Source organism: Caloenas nicobarica, chromosome Z (genome assembly GCF_036013445.1).
Source record: "Caloenas nicobarica isolate bCalNic1 chromosome Z, bCalNic1.hap1, whole genome shotgun sequence".
NCBI classification, from domain to species: domain Eukaryota; kingdom Metazoa; phylum Chordata; class Aves; order Columbiformes; family Columbidae; genus Caloenas; species Caloenas nicobarica.
Genome location: NC_088284.1, coordinates 97,059,632 through 97,077,079, shown reverse-complemented (window position 1 = coordinate 97,077,079; position 17,448 = coordinate 97,059,632). Strand labels below are relative to the sequence as shown.

The following is a 17,448-nucleotide window of genomic DNA, read 5'->3' as shown; positions in this document are numbered from 1 at the left end:
ACAGATTCTATCAGATGAACACTTACAAGCTTACGACTTGCATAATAGGTAAATATTATTCTGCAAAGGCCAAACTCCAATTTCTATAATGATGTTATATACTTAGCCATAGATCTTATTTGCTTACTTTGTAAAAAACTCCAGCCTAGCTGAAACAGTTCAGAACTGCTGGTAATGCAAAGTAAATGCTACACACCATTTAAAATCATAATTTCAGCAGTGTTGAAGCAATACTTACATGACACAACCACTTTCGGAATCTCATCAAGAGCTTTCAGTGGTATTACCCAGCTTAACATTTTAATGTTAACATCTCAAAATACAGTGAACAAGTTTTTCAACCATGCTTACGTCTATCCCTTCATTTCCTCCTATTCTTGACCCATATTCGTTGCGCACCTCTCTAAAGCCACCTTGATCACGAATTAACTCCAGCACCATTTCCTTGGCTTGCTAAAAGAAAAATGAAAGTTCATTTAGGTATTGCAACATCAGAATGTGTTTTAAAATACTCTGAATTCTGAAGGACTACTTACTTGAACTTTATAAGGGTCTCCAGTTATCCTAAGGGGCTTGTCTGCGCCAGTGTTCTGTGGACCATCTTGAATCATGACCATTTTGACACCCGCCCGCTCCTATTTGACAAAAGAGAGGTCAATACCCACTCAAATCCAGACTCAATTATGATCACATTTAAAAGAAGCTACATATTTACCTGTAATTGTTTAATTGTCTCTCCACCTTTTCCAATAACTAATCCTGCTTTACTTGCTGGAATCATAATTTCTTGGACTGCATTTCCAGGTCCATCACCATGATGAAAGCCAGGTGTAGGTCTTCCCTTTTCAACTATTTGATCAAGTAATCTTTTTGCTGATCTGTGAATGAATATATGTTTATAAATACACTTTATTCCCATAAGTATCACTTGCCTATATCTGCTCCGCTTGGAATTTTTTTCACGTCAAAAGTTTCTGTGGAAGAAATATAATTACTCTAAGAATTATGAGGCAAACCCAGTAAATTAGTAACAGTAACTTAAGAAACTAATTTAGGTAGACCTAAAATCACCCCAATGTCAGAATACAAAGGTGGTTATTTAACAAACACGTGTAAATAAAAGTTACCTCCTCAAACATGACCATCATCCCTGAATATGGTTACATTGATCAAACCATAATTCAGAACAGAAAATGGAAACCTTGTCCTTCAAAATATTTTTAAAAAATAAATCCATGTTAATTAGATTTGAAATTGTTACAATTTAGCTTTTTTAGTGTTAAAAAAAAAAAAAAATCACCAGACAAAGTTTTTTCTAACTTCGTTTAATTTCAGCAATAATTCAAGTAACTTCTCATTTGACAGTAATTTTTCTTTAATCTACTAACAGCCAATCTTAAGATAGATCTATTTTATATTAGGTTTTATAGAAACGGAAAAACACTCAAGACTCTAAAATAAACCTAGCTTTAACGCCAAGTACCATGACAGCTGCTGCTTGATTCAGCATGCAAAGGACAGACATTTATACCTGTAACTACTACCAGAATAGAGGACAAAAGCAAGTATACATTCATCACACATGTAAGTCAGTTGCCACCAGAGTAAAACCATTTGTACAGTACTAACATCAGGTAAAAACTCCTACCTCTAATATGCGAGCAGAATAAACTATAATTAGAAAGAAAATTACCATAAAGGAATGACTACATGAACATCCTGCTTGGCTGCAACATTAAGAGGAGGCCATGCTACTTTCCCAAAGGCAAACATGTAGCTGCAGGCCTGATCTCCAAGCATGAAATGGGAGCAGCTAACAGAAATATGGCAATGCCAAATATACTACTACACTTAAGATCTTTCCTAGCAAAGCCAGGATAAGTCAGTCTTCAAGTGGTTATGTAACTTCTGTGCCAGGAAAAAAAAAAAAAAAAAAAAAATCATTGCTGTCATCCTCTTCCCTGAACGCAAGGAAAAAAACCACCAACAACAAACAACAACTGTGCTGACAGGTATCATGTAGACATCATTTCCATAATTTTTGGTATGCATTAATTTATACCAAAAACATTTAAGAACCCTGATGGGCTAGCCTTTAAGTAACTCCTACTCTTACACATTACTGATTTTCCACATTTTCCCTGTGATCTTCCAATTTATGGTTAATAGTGCTTTTTAGCACACATTTCTTTTTAGTATACATTCGCATGCATTACATTCGCAAGGTGAAATCAGTGCATGGTTAGATAAGTATTACCTACAAGATCTGGACTCAAAATCCCATAGTTTTATCTTAAAATTCCCAGTATGCTGATAGATATGATTGCAGGTTCAGGGCCTTTTTTCTCATGTATACATTTTACTGTCACCAGACTGCCTCTTCAACACAATATTAAAAACACACTATCTAGATATTATATTTAGATCTGTATTGCACAGTTAAATATGAACACATGAAATTTGTTTTACTTACTGAACAGACTCTGGTGTTCCAGTTAGCATACATGATCTTTCAGGCAGGCCTCCACTATCTAAGGTCACAAAAATAATACCAATTTAGCAGTAGTGTTAAGTCAGAAAGAGATTATAAAATTAAACATAATATGGAAACTAATAGAACTTCACCAAAGTAGAATAGTGTATTACAACATTTTGCATTTCTTTAGACTGTGATAATTACGATTAGCACAAAAAAATAAAATATACCTTTAATGAAGTTTTAATCAATTAGAAGCAATGATCAGCCTTCTAAGCTTTCTACCAAAAACCCCCACCGAACTAACCAAATTAAAAAACCCACAAATAATTACCAGGTGCAATCTGTATTTTACAGCCAGACTCTTGCTGTATACGTGAGATCTGCTCTCCACCTCTGCCAATTACTTGGAGAAAGAAAATACAGAAAGATTATTTGTATTAATAGCATCTGCTAACATCCCTCACTATACTACAATACCACATCCCTACTACTTACTGAATCCAACCATCCCATCTGGAACTTTGTACTCCTCTGTCATCACAGACCTACAGAGAACATTAAATCAAACAAAAGACAATGACCATTTAGAGACCAAGCTAGGATTTAATTTATAAATTCCCACTAAAGAAAGCTAGTGCCCTCATTATTGCCTTGGCTTACTAGCCTCCCATTAATTAAAAAAGTCAGTATACTAACAGTATACAGAAACGACCACAAAAAGTTCAAGTATAACACAAACTGACTTAAGTTTTTTTCCTTCATCCACTTTACTGTTAACAGATGTGTGATACAGAAAAGGCCAGTCCAGCATATCAAGTTTCATCTGTATATCCATCAAGGTATGCTGCATCTCATCAAATCTACAAATTGCACATCTCATCTACCAAAACTGGCCAAAGCATAAGAGCAATAGTTGCATGTGGTTGTTAAAGGAGGAAATGTGTGGAGAAAACTACTAAGGTGAAGCAAATGTAGCTGACTGAGCAATACATGGTGTTAAATCTGATCCTCCCCCCACCTTTTTTTTTTAGCTATTAGCTTTCCTTTTTGTTTACAAGATAGTGTCAACCTTTTCTGCTTCAGATCTGCTTCCAACTTCTGGTCATGCTACCTACACTCAAGTAGTAAAAACCAACAAGGCATTTTCCTTTTACTAAGCTCGATGTACAGCCTAGGCTGTGAAGAGAAAAAGCCAGCAATGTAGACGCATTTTAAGTGTTTGGCTTGAGACTTGCTCAATCTAAATTTGAATAGATCACACAAATACAGAGTAACTGCTTTTTGTGCTGCCACCACTTTTCCAGAAACTTTCCCTGAAACTTTCCCTGAAACTGCTTTCTTCCAGTAAAAAGTCTACATAAGATGTAGTGTAACACTTACCTTTGTTGTTGATGCATTGGTGGTGGTAGCTGATTTCCGAAAGCTATAAACAAATATTGTTAAAATTAAATACAAATAAGCAGGGTCATTTACAAATAAGCTTCCACTTTGTTAATAAAACTTAATTGTACCAACTTTTGTCCAAGTTTACTTTTTAAGAAGTGTTATCAAGAGGTTTAAAAACCAGCTAAGAATGTTCTAAGCTATTGCTAAGAGCATTGTCAGTTTTAAAAACCAGACTTGCACTGCTTCAACAAAATAACATAAACCCCCAGCCATTCTTTTGATCTTACTGATTTAAGTGTCACCTACCAGAACAGTTTCAAATTCTTGTTCTGACAATGTTACACTTGTTTAGGGTTTTTTTGGCAACAAAATGAAAATTACTTACAGTCATTCTGAGGAGCAACTTTCTTAGCATCTGGTTGATCTGCAAAATTAAGATTTTTTAAATTTTTTTGCCAAGTAATTCAAGAAGTGTTTACACCTTTTAGTGTGAATTGTAACTTTCCAGTGCATTTTAGTCTCCCTTTCCTTTTTATTTTTCCTTTTCTTTCTTTTTTTTTTTTTCATCCAATTTCAGGGAGTTGATCATCTGAATAAAAGAAAGAATCTCACGAACACTCAGCACTTGGTTAGTATAGCTGAAAAGATGTTAGGTTTTTCCATATTATCTATTCCATACTTTAACAAAAGGCAGTTTTTAGAACACACTGTAGATTGATCAGAGATACCCAGTCACTGAAACTTAACTAAGACAAGGAACGAAGTTTAGCTCTGTTGGTTGCTCAAGCTAATGATGCTTCTATAGTAAAAAAGAAAAAAATCAAATCCATACAAAAATCAACAATGATTTAAAGAAAAAAAAAATTCTCACAATGACCACAAATCTAGATCAAACACCTGAAAATACAACAGTATCACATGGCAATGCAATCTCAGTCTGAATGTCAATATGAATTCCTACCCAAATATCAAGCATTTCATAGCATAAAACCTCAAAAAAAGCAGATTCAAAGCAACTACATCACTACCATCCAAAACCTTTCTGTACAGTAAAGGAATAAAAGGCATAATTAACCTATATCTAAAAAGACAGACTTCAGAAGCTTCCTTCCCACCCCAAAATAAAGGTTATATGAACCACCATAATTTATGTGCAGCAAAAACCTCAGACACATATTCCAAGATATATTTGTGTCAATCCAGAAAGATCCACTAGTTTATGTCATGTTTACATACTAAACACAGGTAATAAATAAAAATTCCTGCCTTTAAAAGGAGAGGGCATTCCCTCCCAGTGTGTTGTACTGCTCGGACTTGTCCAAGAGTCATCTACACATAAAATAAAAAGAATACATTACATATATCATCTGAAGCATCATTAGCTCATTTTTGTATATTAAAAACCTCACTGTTAATAGAAAAAAAAAAAAAAACTTTATTACAGGACACAAGAACTCCTGATATAAAGCCTTAGTTACATTCTGTAGACTGAGTTTCAATCCTCTTAAAGGAAAAAAAGGGTATTGCTCTTTTGTGAGACCTATGAGAACATTTCAACAAGCTCAGAGATTTCTTTCCACAATGTAGCCAGGATTTTGTGTATATTAAACATATCAAACCCCGTTAAGTTCAAACTGGCTGCTTAGTAAGAGACAGAAGACACACGCACACGTTTCAACAGAAACCTTTACTGCAGTATAAGGCAAATCCAAAAAGCCGCAACAAGTCAGAAAATTTAAGAATGACCTTCTTAAGGTTCATACATGCTACAGGCTTAAATATTAGACTCGGCAAAAGTGTCAACATAGTAGAAAATTTACTTTCCTGTCTTTTTTTTTTTTTAAAGTCCTATGCTTTTACAATGAAATGCATTAATACTTCTATTTGAAACTGTGTAGTAGTAAAGTATGTGAAACAATCAAATTTAAGGAGTGAGCACTTCCTGCTGTAATTGTAATTTAAAAACTGTAATCGGTTCTACGCAACAAGACTTAAATGACACACCTGTGTAAGTACTTCTCAACCACGAATTTATCTGCATACATTTTCCTCTTTACAGCATTTAAACCACATTTTAAATAATTTAAAGCAGGCTAACATTCACTTCAGGTTAGAGCACAATGGTTTAAAACAATTTTCCCCATCAAACTGAAAAAGAAAAAGCATGTCGTGATCTATAAAGGGAACAAAGTGGTTTTATGCTGTGCTATGGAAAAAAAACCACCACCACAGACAACGTTCTGCAACCTTTCTGGCACCGTGGCACACTCAACAAAAACAAATGCAGCAGTAAGGAGTGCATACCTCCATCTTCAAGAGGTCTTTTTTGTCCTCCATAACCGTAGTCGTTTGAATTCATTGATGTGCCAGCATCTCCTCCAATTTTTGCTGCAATCTAAACAAAAAGCAAATGTTGTGAGTAAAAAAAAAAAAAAAAACCACCAACAAAAAAACCCAACAAAACCAGTCGGCCCTCATTTATTTAGGTCTTCTAAACAATTTTAAGTGATTTAGACAACGCATATTAAAATGACCCTGATGAGTAAATAAGGCTGATGCTAGAAACAATTGTTACAGAAATTTTAGTTTTTAATGTTTTCAAGGAAATTTGTGCTCATACTTCAACAGCAACGCTTCCCATATTTTCTTTGTCGTTTGATAAAGAAACTCCTGCCCTTCAAACACTAAAAACTTTTCTCTAAAAAGGGCTTTTCCTTTCCTACCCATCCTCCACGAAACACTGCGGTATCTCACACGGAGGGCCTGACCGCCAAAACTACTTCAAACCTTAGTAGTCCCGACTACACTGAGAATTCAAATGTTGCCAAAACCGCGACCGGTTATTACCAGACGAGGAGAAAATTTTGCCCGAGAAATAATGAAAACATCGCCCGTGGTGCAAAACCTACAAATAAAACTTCAGGACACAGAATTTCCGACCAGCCGGCCCTCGCTCCGCAGGCCGCAGCGCTTCCCAACCGGTCTGAGCAGCTTAGCGGGCACCGAGGGCGCCTCGGGGAACACAATGCGGCCGCGGCGGAGCCGCCTCCCTTCCTCCTTCCCCTCCGCCGCCCGAGCGGCCGGCAGCGCGCCGGGCCGATAACGCGCCGCTACTCGCCGGCCGACATTTCCCCTCCCCGCAGTCCGGCCGCAGAGCCCCCGCAGCGCCGCTGCCCTCACCGCCGCTGCTCCCCTCATCCCCGCGATGGCGCGGATCGCTTCGGGCCGAGCCGAGGCGCTGCGGCCGCCCAGTCCGCCAGCGAGCAATGGCGGAAGGCGGGGAGCCGGGGGCTGACTAGAAAAACCTCTCACAGCCCGAGGAGGGCGGGCGGGCGCTCACCACGGCGCGCGCGGAAGGGGGTGAGGGGACGGCACAAAACTCCCCCCACCAACCCCGCACACACACTGGCGGCCGGGCCCCCTCCCCCGGCCTCCCCAGAGCCCAGCGCCGGCAGGACGCAGCCCGCCAACTGCTGCCGCGGCTGAGGCGCTGCGGCCTGGTCAGCAGCTGCCTCCAGGCCCCAGGACCCGCGGGCCCATTGATTTGGCAGAGCCACGTTACACACACACCTGCCTAGCCCTCTGCAGCGCGTCTTTAAAGGCATCGTTTACTCCTCCACCTCCACCGCCGCCTCCCCCGGGCGCGCCCGAAGCAGGAGGGGGCACCGTGGAATAGTCCGCCATACTCGCTCAGCCACTGCTTCCTGCCCCACTCGCTGCCTGCCAAGAAAGAAAGAAAATGGCGGCGGGCGGGAGCCTTTCACATTCCTGCGCGGCATCGTGCTCGGGGAGGGGGGAGGGAAAGCAGCGTAACCTCGCGAGACCTCGGGCGAGATTTCACAGGGGCGCCGGAGAACGGCGGAGAAAGCTCGCGGCGTTTCGCGCGGCCCCGCTGCCCCGCCCCTCCCACCCGCACAGCGGGACCTCCCGGGGGGGGCGCCCTTCAGCGTGGGGGGGACGGCCCGGCGAGCTCGCGATGTTTCTGGAGGGCACGAGCGGTTAGAGGCACTCAGTGATAGGGCATGGGGTGTCACGTGGTGCGAGGGGCGGGGGCGAGCCCAGCGCTGCGCTTGAGGCGCTGCGGGCGCGTGCCGGGCAGATCTCGCGTGTCTTGGTTCGGAGCGGTGAGTGCGCCAGTGGGAGCCGCGTCTGGGGCGCAGAGGCTGTCGGGAGCGAGTTTGGCCCGAGGGGCGTCTGAGGCGGCGGCGGTTGGGTGAGTGCGTGAGGGAGGTAATGGAAGGGGGCCTGAGGGCAAGCAGTAGCGCTACGGCTGCGGCTTGGCCACCTGCCCGCGTTAGACTGCGCCTGGGGAGTCGTTTGGCGTTCTGGTGGCTCTGTGCCTTCCCGACTGGTTCCTGGGCTGTCTGGGGACTGGGCGGTGGGGTTACAGCGGTGCCGTCCGAAGCCCGGGGGGCTGGGGGTAGCCGGCCCTTCTTCCCGCCTTAGCGCGGCCGTGCCTGGCGGCGGGGCTCCTCGTAATGTCCTGTGTTGCGCGGCCGCCTGGCGCTGTCAGTGTGCCCGCCGTGTGCCGCGGGACAGCCGGGGAAAATAGTATAGGGCCTGTTTCTGAGGGAGAAACCTCAGCGTCCAGCGGTGTGGGCGTTACGGTAGCTGGAGAGGCGAGGTGCGGCTCGTCGGGCTTGGTCCCGAGCCCCGCAGAGCGGCAGAGCGGTTGCCGGGGGGGCAGAGCGGCGGCCGGAGCCGTGAGGCGGGCAGCCCGCCCGACCCCCCGCCGCGCTCCTCGCGGCCCTTGGGGCGCAGCCCGGAGCTTGTTCGAGCGGCTCTTGGGCCGCTCCACCGCCCCGCGGAACGGGGCAGGCCTTTTCTTTTCGCCTTTTAGGGCGCTTCACTTTCCTCCTTCTGCAGCCTCCCCGATCGTTTATTTCTTAGTTGAAAACAATCACTTCTATTGTACAGTTTCTATAATTGGGGGGATTTTTTCCTTGCTGCGCATGCACTAGTTTTAATGAAAAATTGGAGCTAGTAGTGCTTCAATCTGGGCCCTGTTTAGGTCCTGTGATCTGGTGAACTGTCATGCTGAATATGGATGACGGTGTTGCAAAGGCTTCGTATCTAGAAAAGGTCATAGAATATCTACTTAGCTATCATAGCAGTAGAGTCTAGATAATATGGAACAGGAGCTAAGCTGTGCAAATGCTTTCTGTGCTGTTCTGAGGGAATGCTTTAAAATTTTTAAAAAATTATATGTATCTAAGTGTAGGTTTTTCATGAGTGCCTGGATTACATAAATATCATAGTAGTTGTTGTTCGTTTGTTTTTTTTTTTAAGCTGAAGTGTGAGATATCTCTTCCAACCTAAATGAGTCTGTTACCAGTACTTCTAATTGAGGAACTGTTGTTCTGGAAACTTTGCCTTGTTTTGAGCTGTGTGCAGGGAGGGAGCAATTCTGTTGAAGTCGTATAAGAAGACATATCTTACAGTCTTCTCTTTTGGCTAGCCTCGTAGTTCCATACTGCTTTAAGAAGTTCCTGGTTTCTCCCTTCAGTTCTGGCTGTTTATAAATGGGGTTATTTTAGTAGACCTGAAGATGCCACGCTGTTGCTGAGGTCAGATTATCCTGCATCTTCAATCCAGATAACTCCACCAAACGAAGCTGAAAATGTGTGCTAGATTTATTTTCTTCTATAAAACTCGTTAGGTAGCATAGCTGAAAAGGGTTTTAAGATTAATATATTCCACAAAATTAAAAAAATTCAGGCAGATTACAGTGTATAATTGGAGCTAGATGAAACTTGCTGCTGAGATACTTATGCTGAAAAAGCCTGTTCAGAAGAGCTAGCATGTATTTTCCATTAATGTAGCTGTGTTAACTGGGGGAGGGAAGCAAAAATAGGTTTGGAAAGGGGGAACTTCATTTTTATGCTCGACTCTTTGCTATTTCTAAACAATAATTTGATCTGGAACTATTTTTGCATTTCCTTTGTGATTCAGAATTTGGCTATGTATACCAGCCATGCTATGCAAATAAAAAAGTTGAGCAAAAGTAGTTGAATACGGTGCATTGAAGCTAATGCTGGCCACTGGCTATGTCTTATATGGCTCTTCACTTATTAGATGATGTGGAGCATCTCTGTGCTTTGCTTTTTATTGTTATGAAATTGGATAATGATTCTTTGCTAAGTTCTGTGAGACAAGCCAGGAGCTATATAATACTGATGTTATTTTTAAGCAATTATAATGCCTTGATCTGATGAAAACACTCTTGTCTGGTACTGTAAGTGTTCTAGTTGCATTCATAAACAATTAATGACAGGCAAATGTTAATTTTGGAAACTTTATCAGCTTTTTACTACTGTTGAGATGACACTTCATTTGAAAGATGAGATATTTAGTAGATGTGTTCCTCAATCTCTAAAATTCTTGAAGTCACTGTTTCTTAGGTCTTTCAGGTAGAACATGAAATTTAACAAATTACAAAGGAGTAAGTTCTTAAATATTATATACTGTGTAAAGATTATGCCTTTATTTTTACAGTTCCTAAGTTGATCTAATGACCTGTATCAACAGTCAAAGAGTTGCTTCTCTCTGTATTTCTCACGAGGGCACTTAAAACCTGTCTGCTAGAAACCTGTGTCTCTTAAGCACTCTATCTCCATTTCCTTTTATTAAATTATACTCTGGGATTAATTCCTTCTCCTTAATCTCTTAATGGATTGAGGTGAGGATGCAACCCCTCAACAGCGGTAACTGCAACATTCTTCCAAATGTTTTGCTGACTTGTTACAGCAGCATACACCATATTATTCTATTTTCTCCCTTGCAAAAATTACTCATTTCCTGTTTTCTTAAATCTGCCATCTAAGAATTTATATGTAGCAGATTGGTCTGCACTATGCTGCTAAAGAACTTTTGCTGTGTAAAATAAGCCTCAGTTCTGCATTTACGCATTCTTACTAAAGAGTGTATAGTAATCTATCACTTATCTTTCACAATTTTAATGATTAGATGGTAAACAACATAAAAGGTAACAGAGAATATAGAGTTTTAGAATGTCTTTCAGTATTTCTTTTGGAAATCAGAGGAAGGTGTCTCCCTTAACTAAACTTACTAGATAATGACGTCCTCGATAGTTTTCAGGCAATAGTCTGATTACCGAAAACAACAACTAGAACATTCTGGTAAGTGTAATTACGGAGTAACAGCTAGTTCAAATGAAAACTGACAAGTTAGAAAACTTCTTTATGTATAGTGTGGATTGTCACAGACCTAAGTAATGGAGAGTTCTGGGGAGAGGAAAAAAGACACACCCCCATCCCCTCATTAAAAATAAACAAAACAACACACAAAAAATACCAAACACCAAAACCCACCACATTATCCTCTGCATAAGCTAAGACACTTCATGCTTGCATTGAGTTCTGTTCTGTTATTGGGTTGTTTGGCATTTTTTTCCCTTTAACAATTGACTTTAACTTTGATCTGTGGTGACCAGACCAAAGCGTAAGGCAGTCCTGAAAGAAGTGTTTTGCTAGCACGGGTAAGGAGACCTCTCCCAGTGTCATAAACTAAAGGATTACATTTCTTAGGAAGCTGCCTCTGCAACTCTCTGGGTATTGTGTTTTGTTTAGCTTTGCCTCAGTATACTAAACACTTGTATAGGAAAAGTGATTACAGTCTCTAACTATCGGAGAAGGATAACCATTGTGATAGTTTTACATCTGCCTGCTCTGCTTTCTGCAATTCGTTGGTGGTGTGCGCAAATTTGCAATTGGTTTCTGATGATTTCATCACTTTGGGGAGATTTAGATCAGTTGATTCAGATCCTGACAGCTGGTGCTCCTGCACTGGCAAAGGGTGTCCAGGATCTGCAACGTTACCAGTAGAAAACTCCCTTAAGTAACTACTGAGAGAGAAGATTCAGCATCTGCTCTATACCCAAACAACTGTTGATCTGTCATGAGCTTTCATAGTTACTACATGTGCACCGAAGTAGTAATTACAAATTTCGGATCCACAATTTGGATCTGAAAGAGAATGCATTGGTGGAAAAAATGGTAATATTAAAGCATAACTTAAACTGTCTACAAAATCTATACAATGCTCATAATTAAGTTCTCTTGCGAGAAATGAGGGTCAAAGGGAATAGTTTTTAGGACTGAAATAATAAGATTACTGTGCAGAATTCACCTACTCAGGGTGATCCAAGTGATGGCTAGCTGTGTCTTCCTAGTCAGCAAGTATTCCTGTTATGCTTCATTGTAGACAAATGCTGAGGCATGGGTTGCTACTGAGGAATTGTAGGGGATACAAAAGCATATTTGTGGCAGGAAATGAGAGTTGAAAAGGAAGAGCAGCCTGCTCTGCTGCAGCTTCTGTCACATCTGCCTTCACTCAGTGATGATAATGCAGTTTTCCTCTTGGCTTCTGGGGGAAGGGCAAAAGTCGAATTGCTCCCTAAGCCTGTATCTGGTCCCCTGTGTACCAACTTCTGTACAGTAGATCTTAGTAAACTCTGAATCTTCAGGGGTTTTGGCTTACACTTAGTCACGCTACTTTTCTTAGCAAAAATGTTTTACTCTATTAAGTATTTGAAGAAAAGCTGTGTAAATATTGTAGATCCTATAGAGCACTTGCACATTTTACTCTTGTGAGTCTTTATTTCATATTTGATTTAAAGCTACAAGTGGATTGAAGTTGCTGAAAGGAAATTTAATAGTAAATCTTAGAAGGGAAGCAGAGGTCTTTTCATGAAGGTTTCTGTTGAGGTCCACCAGGAAATTTGGTTCTGGGCTTGAGGACAGTTGAACAGTAAAAGATTAACATTGATCTAGCCTCTGAAATTTTGACTAGTTTACAGAAGGCTATCAGATTGAATTGGGTGTGTCACAAATACAGAAGGATAAATGAGAAGACATGCACTTCTTAAATACAACTGAAGTATGCAGTGAGACAGTGAATCACCATATAGAATGAATTTAGTGCAGAAAGGCAGCTGGATTATATTAGTCAGCGTGATAATGTGGTCATCAGTCTTCAGTGTCTTAACTTGTTCAAGGGGGTTAGATGTTTTTGTGTGGATGTCATGGGAAGGAAAGTTTCGACAGCCCGGAGAATTTGTTTTCTGTTAGCATCTGCAAAACTCCTCCCAGATGGGGGAGAAAAAGTGTGAAAGTCCTTGCTGGAACTAGGTGTGGAAGTTGCATATGAATGGGGATTAAGGGCAGAGATGGGGACTGGGGGGCTTCTAAAGAGAGAACAAATAATTATTACAATAGTAGCTGTAGGGGAAAGAAGTGTCTCCTGTATCCCTCCATCAGCAGAGCACTGAAGAATGTGCATTTGAGCCCGGATAATAAGCATGTAAATATATATTTTGTTGAATTAAGACAGTAATGTTCAGAATTCTCATCTCAATGGGAAAAGCTTGATTACTTAAAGAGATTGGTGTACTTCCCTATTACATAGGCATGATCCCTAGTAGTATTCTTTCTGTTAGTTTTTAATTACAGCTAACATCTTTATTTGTTAATTTGAGAGTCAGAACGCCTTTTTTTTTTTTTTACCAAATTGTGCATATATCACAGAATCAATTAAAAAAACCACAAAAACAAACAAACAAAACCCCAAACAAAAAACAAACAAACAAACAAACACAACAAAAACCCACAAAAACAACTAGTATAGGAAGATAAATCTCTTTTGGGGGTGAAGAAGGAGAAATGGAAGAGGTGTTTTAGAAGCTCTAAATGACTAATCCCTTCAGTCCATAAAACCACGATTACGACAAGCTTATCTAAACCGAAAATCCTCTTAAACTTTATTGTAAGGGTTACATGCTTGTTTTGGGAAAAATAAATGTTTGCAATGAACTTCATGAATGTGTAAGGATATTTTTTCTTTAATACATCAATATCCAGAGGCACCTTAGAGAAAGCTTTAGTTTAACTGCCACTTCAGTATCTATTGGTGCTTAAAGTATCTTGGTGTAATCATCAAAAATCCGGTTTTATTTAAAAAGGAGCCCTCAGTAACAGTGCTGCATAGACTTTGAAAGAAATTAATGTTGCTGGCTTAATCAGAGATATCACTCAAAAAATCAGTGATGTGGATGTCGTGATATGACTTGATCTGAAGAGCAAGGAATCACGAGATTCCATAAGTTTAGCTTAAACAAAAAAAATACACCTCTAAACCTTTTGACTATGGATTGGTATTTTCTGCAGAGAATATAAAGAGATCTTTTACTTCCTTTGTACAAGTGTTTGTTAGAATTATGTCCTATGAATGAACTGATTCTGTGTAATTTTGTCACTAGCTAGTCATGGAAATTATTATAAATTTTATTTGCACATGTCCTCTAATTTGTCACTATTCTTTGTACTGCATTTTTTCAGAAGGGATAAGGAGAAGGTTAGAAAGAAATGTCACTTTCTACAGTGAGATGTCTTTCTAGGACTTGCTACTATACAAAATTTGGAGGTTTATTATGAGTTTGAGGGAAAATTTTCACAAAATTATAGAATTTTTGTAGTCAGAATAGATGCTGAAATTTGCTATCACCTTTTAAAACATTACCATTTTAGAACACCTAGACATTTTTCTGCATAATTGTTCGTCTTGTACCTTTACCTAGAACAATTTAAAGTAATTTAAGAGGATTAACTGCAATGTAGGTCTATCAAATTCCCCCTTCCATCTTATTTTCCCAAAACTCTTCTAGGTTGACTGGGGAGGGCGGGAAACAACTCAGAAAACAGATTTGAGCTGTGGCATGTGGTTGAAGCATTTGAAAGACTAATGAGCAACTATTTTGACTTACATTACAGCAGATTTTGATAAATATAACTAGGGCTGCCTGTATTTCTGCCTCCTGTAGGTAAACAGAAGTACATTCTTGTTGTTTCAGCTTAAATCAAGTGAGTTTAGGTATGCTGACATATGTTCTCCTTTCAGGTTATAACAGAGTTGTTCTGACATCTCCTTATCAAATTCCTGTTTTTATACAACAGTTCAGTGTGTGTGTGTTTTCAGCCTAGCATGTAAAACTAGCTGGGTGAATCAGAGCAGCTGGGTGGGATTTTGACGAGCACACTCTGGAAAAAGCATCTATTGTGACCATCTCCTTTTGCTTATGTAAGAACAGTTTGATCACATGCCCACAGCAAAAATGTGTGCAGTTCCTTATTTGGCAATGTGCTAATAACCTTCATCTTATTGTTTGAGTGTAACAGCAATCAAAAACAATACAATGCAGCTGAGTCATTTTTCCAAGTGGATTTATTTGTTTTGCAGTTCCTCTCTTCAAGACTGAGAAAATAGTTTATTTTCTATTGGAAACTATTAATTTTTGTCATTATGGGAAGAAAAAAAACTAGTGTGGATAAGGGATTGTGTAGGCATCTTCCCTCTCTTACATGTTACCCATAACTATGATCAGTGTTGTGTTTATTAAAGTTTTTTTCTCTCAACTGTTCCATTTGCCAATAGCTATTTAACTATGTCAGGAAAAAATATCTGATACTTTTGCAAGAAGAAAAAATTGACTTGCAGATATGTCTCTCTGTTCCTTAGTTATGGAACAAGACCATAGTAGTGGTATAACTCTAGATGAGTCTGTTGGTCTTCAGTACAAAGATTTAGACTATCTTCACTGCTAGGAAAATATTTCTGTAATGATGTGTTATATTCCAAATTGGCAGTGTGTTGGGGCCGGTTTTGGTTTTGTGGGTTTTTTTCTGTGTGTGTGTTGGTTTTGGTTTGTTTTTGTTGTTTGTTGGGGGAGGGGGGTGTGGTTTTGTTTTGTTTGGGGTTTTTTGGAGTTATTTTTGTGGGGGGGGGTTTTGTTTTGTTTTTAGAATGAATCCAAATACTTAAATGATATGCCGAGAACCATTGGAAAGAAAGACTTCAGGTTCAGATCAGGTCACTTCTGAGTCATGCTAGTACCAACTTCCCAGAGATTTTTAGCGAGAGCTAACCTGTAAAGACAGTCTTTATTCTACCTTTATTCTACGGATGCCCTCAATTCTCTGCTGCTGGCTCTTTGCTAGAGGCAACAGGTTGTTAATTATATTGTTTGGGGGAGGAAACCCCTTAGGATTCCTTTGGTGTAAGGAAGGAATTGCTACCATAGTTTAGGTAAACAACAATAAATTGTTACAGGTGGCAGATACCCTCCCTTTTCTAGAGGTGAAAGGCTAAAAGAGGAGCTGTTGTATGCAACTTCTATTGAAATACAAATTAAATGGAACAGTCTGCCCATCCTGATGTTTCCTGGGAGATAAGGTAGTTGTGATAACTAGCTTTATGTAGGATATTGAAATAAATGCATTTTAAGTGCCTTTAAAAAAATCTTTTTCCGTTCCAGTTTCTTGAAGGAAAGTCAGCAAGGGTTGTGGAAACTAGTACTATTTTTCCATTGTCCTTTTCCTGTTAATCAGTACATAGCACTACTATTAGGTCACAGAAGTTCTTCTACACTAAGATTCATTTGGTGGAAGAACTGGTAGGCAGCCAATCGCGGTTCCCAGGGTCTGAGCTGCCTGGCCTTTTGTCCAGTCTCAGCTAGCCCACAGCAAATGTTACTTTGGTTTGTGCCAGCTGGCCCTGGTCCGTGGGGTGGAGAATGCTGGACTGGAGAAGGAGTAGCATATGAGCCAGCTATTGTCTTCATACTTGTAGGGAGACTTCTACCACTTTTGTGCTGCAAGAGTGGGGCTGAATCCATCAGGTGCTAACAACAGTTTAAGCCTCACTTTTATTGAAAACAGGAGTATGAGAGACTTTTTTACAACTGTTACTAAACACCTGTTTATTGTTTATTGTAAGCAACATGTAGGAAACAATCATCTTGCCAATGTCATAGGCCCAGGCAGGATCTCTCAGCAAAGCATATTTTATTAACGATTTTGCAAGACTGGGTGTTCTACCTCTTTATTTCCCTTAGATGGAAAACAATACAGAAATGCTCATGATTGCTTGTTTTCCAGAGTTTGTTAAATAAACAGATCTGCAGATAGGAAGATTACAATAGTTTGTGTGTGTGTGTGAATTGTCTGAGAGCTACAGGCAACTGATACTTCGTTTCATAGGAACAGATGGGGGAGGTGGCAGGAGAGCAAGAGGAGGCAGCATGGTTGCAAGTGGTACTGTGGATTGTAATTTCAAGTCAGTTTTAAGTAACATGCCTCTCATGTATGTACATTAAAAACAAACAAAAAACCAAAACCAACAACAAAAACCCTACCTCAAAAAACCTCAAACAAAAAAGCCTGTCCTTGACAGTACTAATAAATTAGTTGAGTGTTTGTTTTTTTAAAACATATACAAAACAATACTCCAGTTATATGACAAGGAAGCATGCTGGAATAAAGAGTACCCAAACAGTTTTCTTCTAATCCAAATAAAGAGTACCCAAACACTTCTTCTAATCCAAACACTAATATGTTAGTTGGAGCAGACCTCCAGTGCTTGGCTAAACCCATACATTTGGACAGCATTTTGTCTGTCACTGAGGTTGATTACATAGTGCCAGTGCTCACATTTTAAGCTTTTGTGTTTAAAAAGTGTTCATTCTTTAGGACATGGAAGTGGCTGAATTGCATTACATTGAGATCTTAATT

At 40.1% G+C, this 17,448-nt stretch overlaps 2 protein-coding genes across 7 annotated transcripts in view; one reads left to right on the top strand and one right to left on the bottom strand.

Annotated features, from left to right (window-relative positions):
- Positions 1-7,620, bottom strand: part of FUBP1 (far upstream element binding protein 1) — a 35,680-nt gene extending 28,060 nt beyond the window's left edge. The window contains exons 1-11 of one of the 5 annotated variants that reach the window (XM_065655421.1): positions 7,436-7,620; positions 6,170-6,260; positions 5,132-5,194; positions 4,251-4,289; positions 3,860-3,902; positions 2,975-3,024; positions 2,811-2,882; positions 2,474-2,531; positions 716-878; positions 537-635; positions 400-453 (exon numbers count right to left, since the gene is read on the bottom strand). In XM_065655421.1, coding sequence (XP_065511493.1) covers positions 400-453; positions 537-635; positions 716-878; positions 2,474-2,531; positions 2,811-2,882; positions 2,975-3,024; positions 3,860-3,902; positions 4,251-4,289; positions 5,132-5,194; positions 6,170-6,260; positions 7,436-7,549 — 846 coding nt within the window. In that variant the 5' untranslated portion in view covers positions 7,550-7,620. Of the gene's footprint in view, positions 1-351; positions 454-536; positions 636-715; positions 879-2,473; positions 2,532-2,810; positions 2,883-2,974; positions 3,025-3,859; positions 3,903-4,250; positions 4,290-5,131; positions 5,195-6,169; positions 6,261-7,435 lie in introns of all 5 variants that reach the window. The other 4 variants (XM_065655419.1, XM_065655420.1, XM_065655423.1 and 1 more) reach the window with 4 other exon arrangements.
- Positions 7,621-7,904: 284 nt separating this feature from the next.
- Positions 7,905-17,448, top strand: part of DNAJB4 (DnaJ heat shock protein family (Hsp40) member B4) — a 35,284-nt gene continuing 25,740 nt past the window's right edge. Inside the window, exon 1 of one of the 2 annotated variants that reach the window (XM_065655697.1) lies at positions 7,905-7,989. The gene's annotated coding sequence lies outside the window, so the exon portion shown is untranslated. Of the gene's footprint in view, positions 8,079-17,448 lie in introns of both variants that reach the window. The other variant, XM_065655696.1, reaches the window with a different exon arrangement.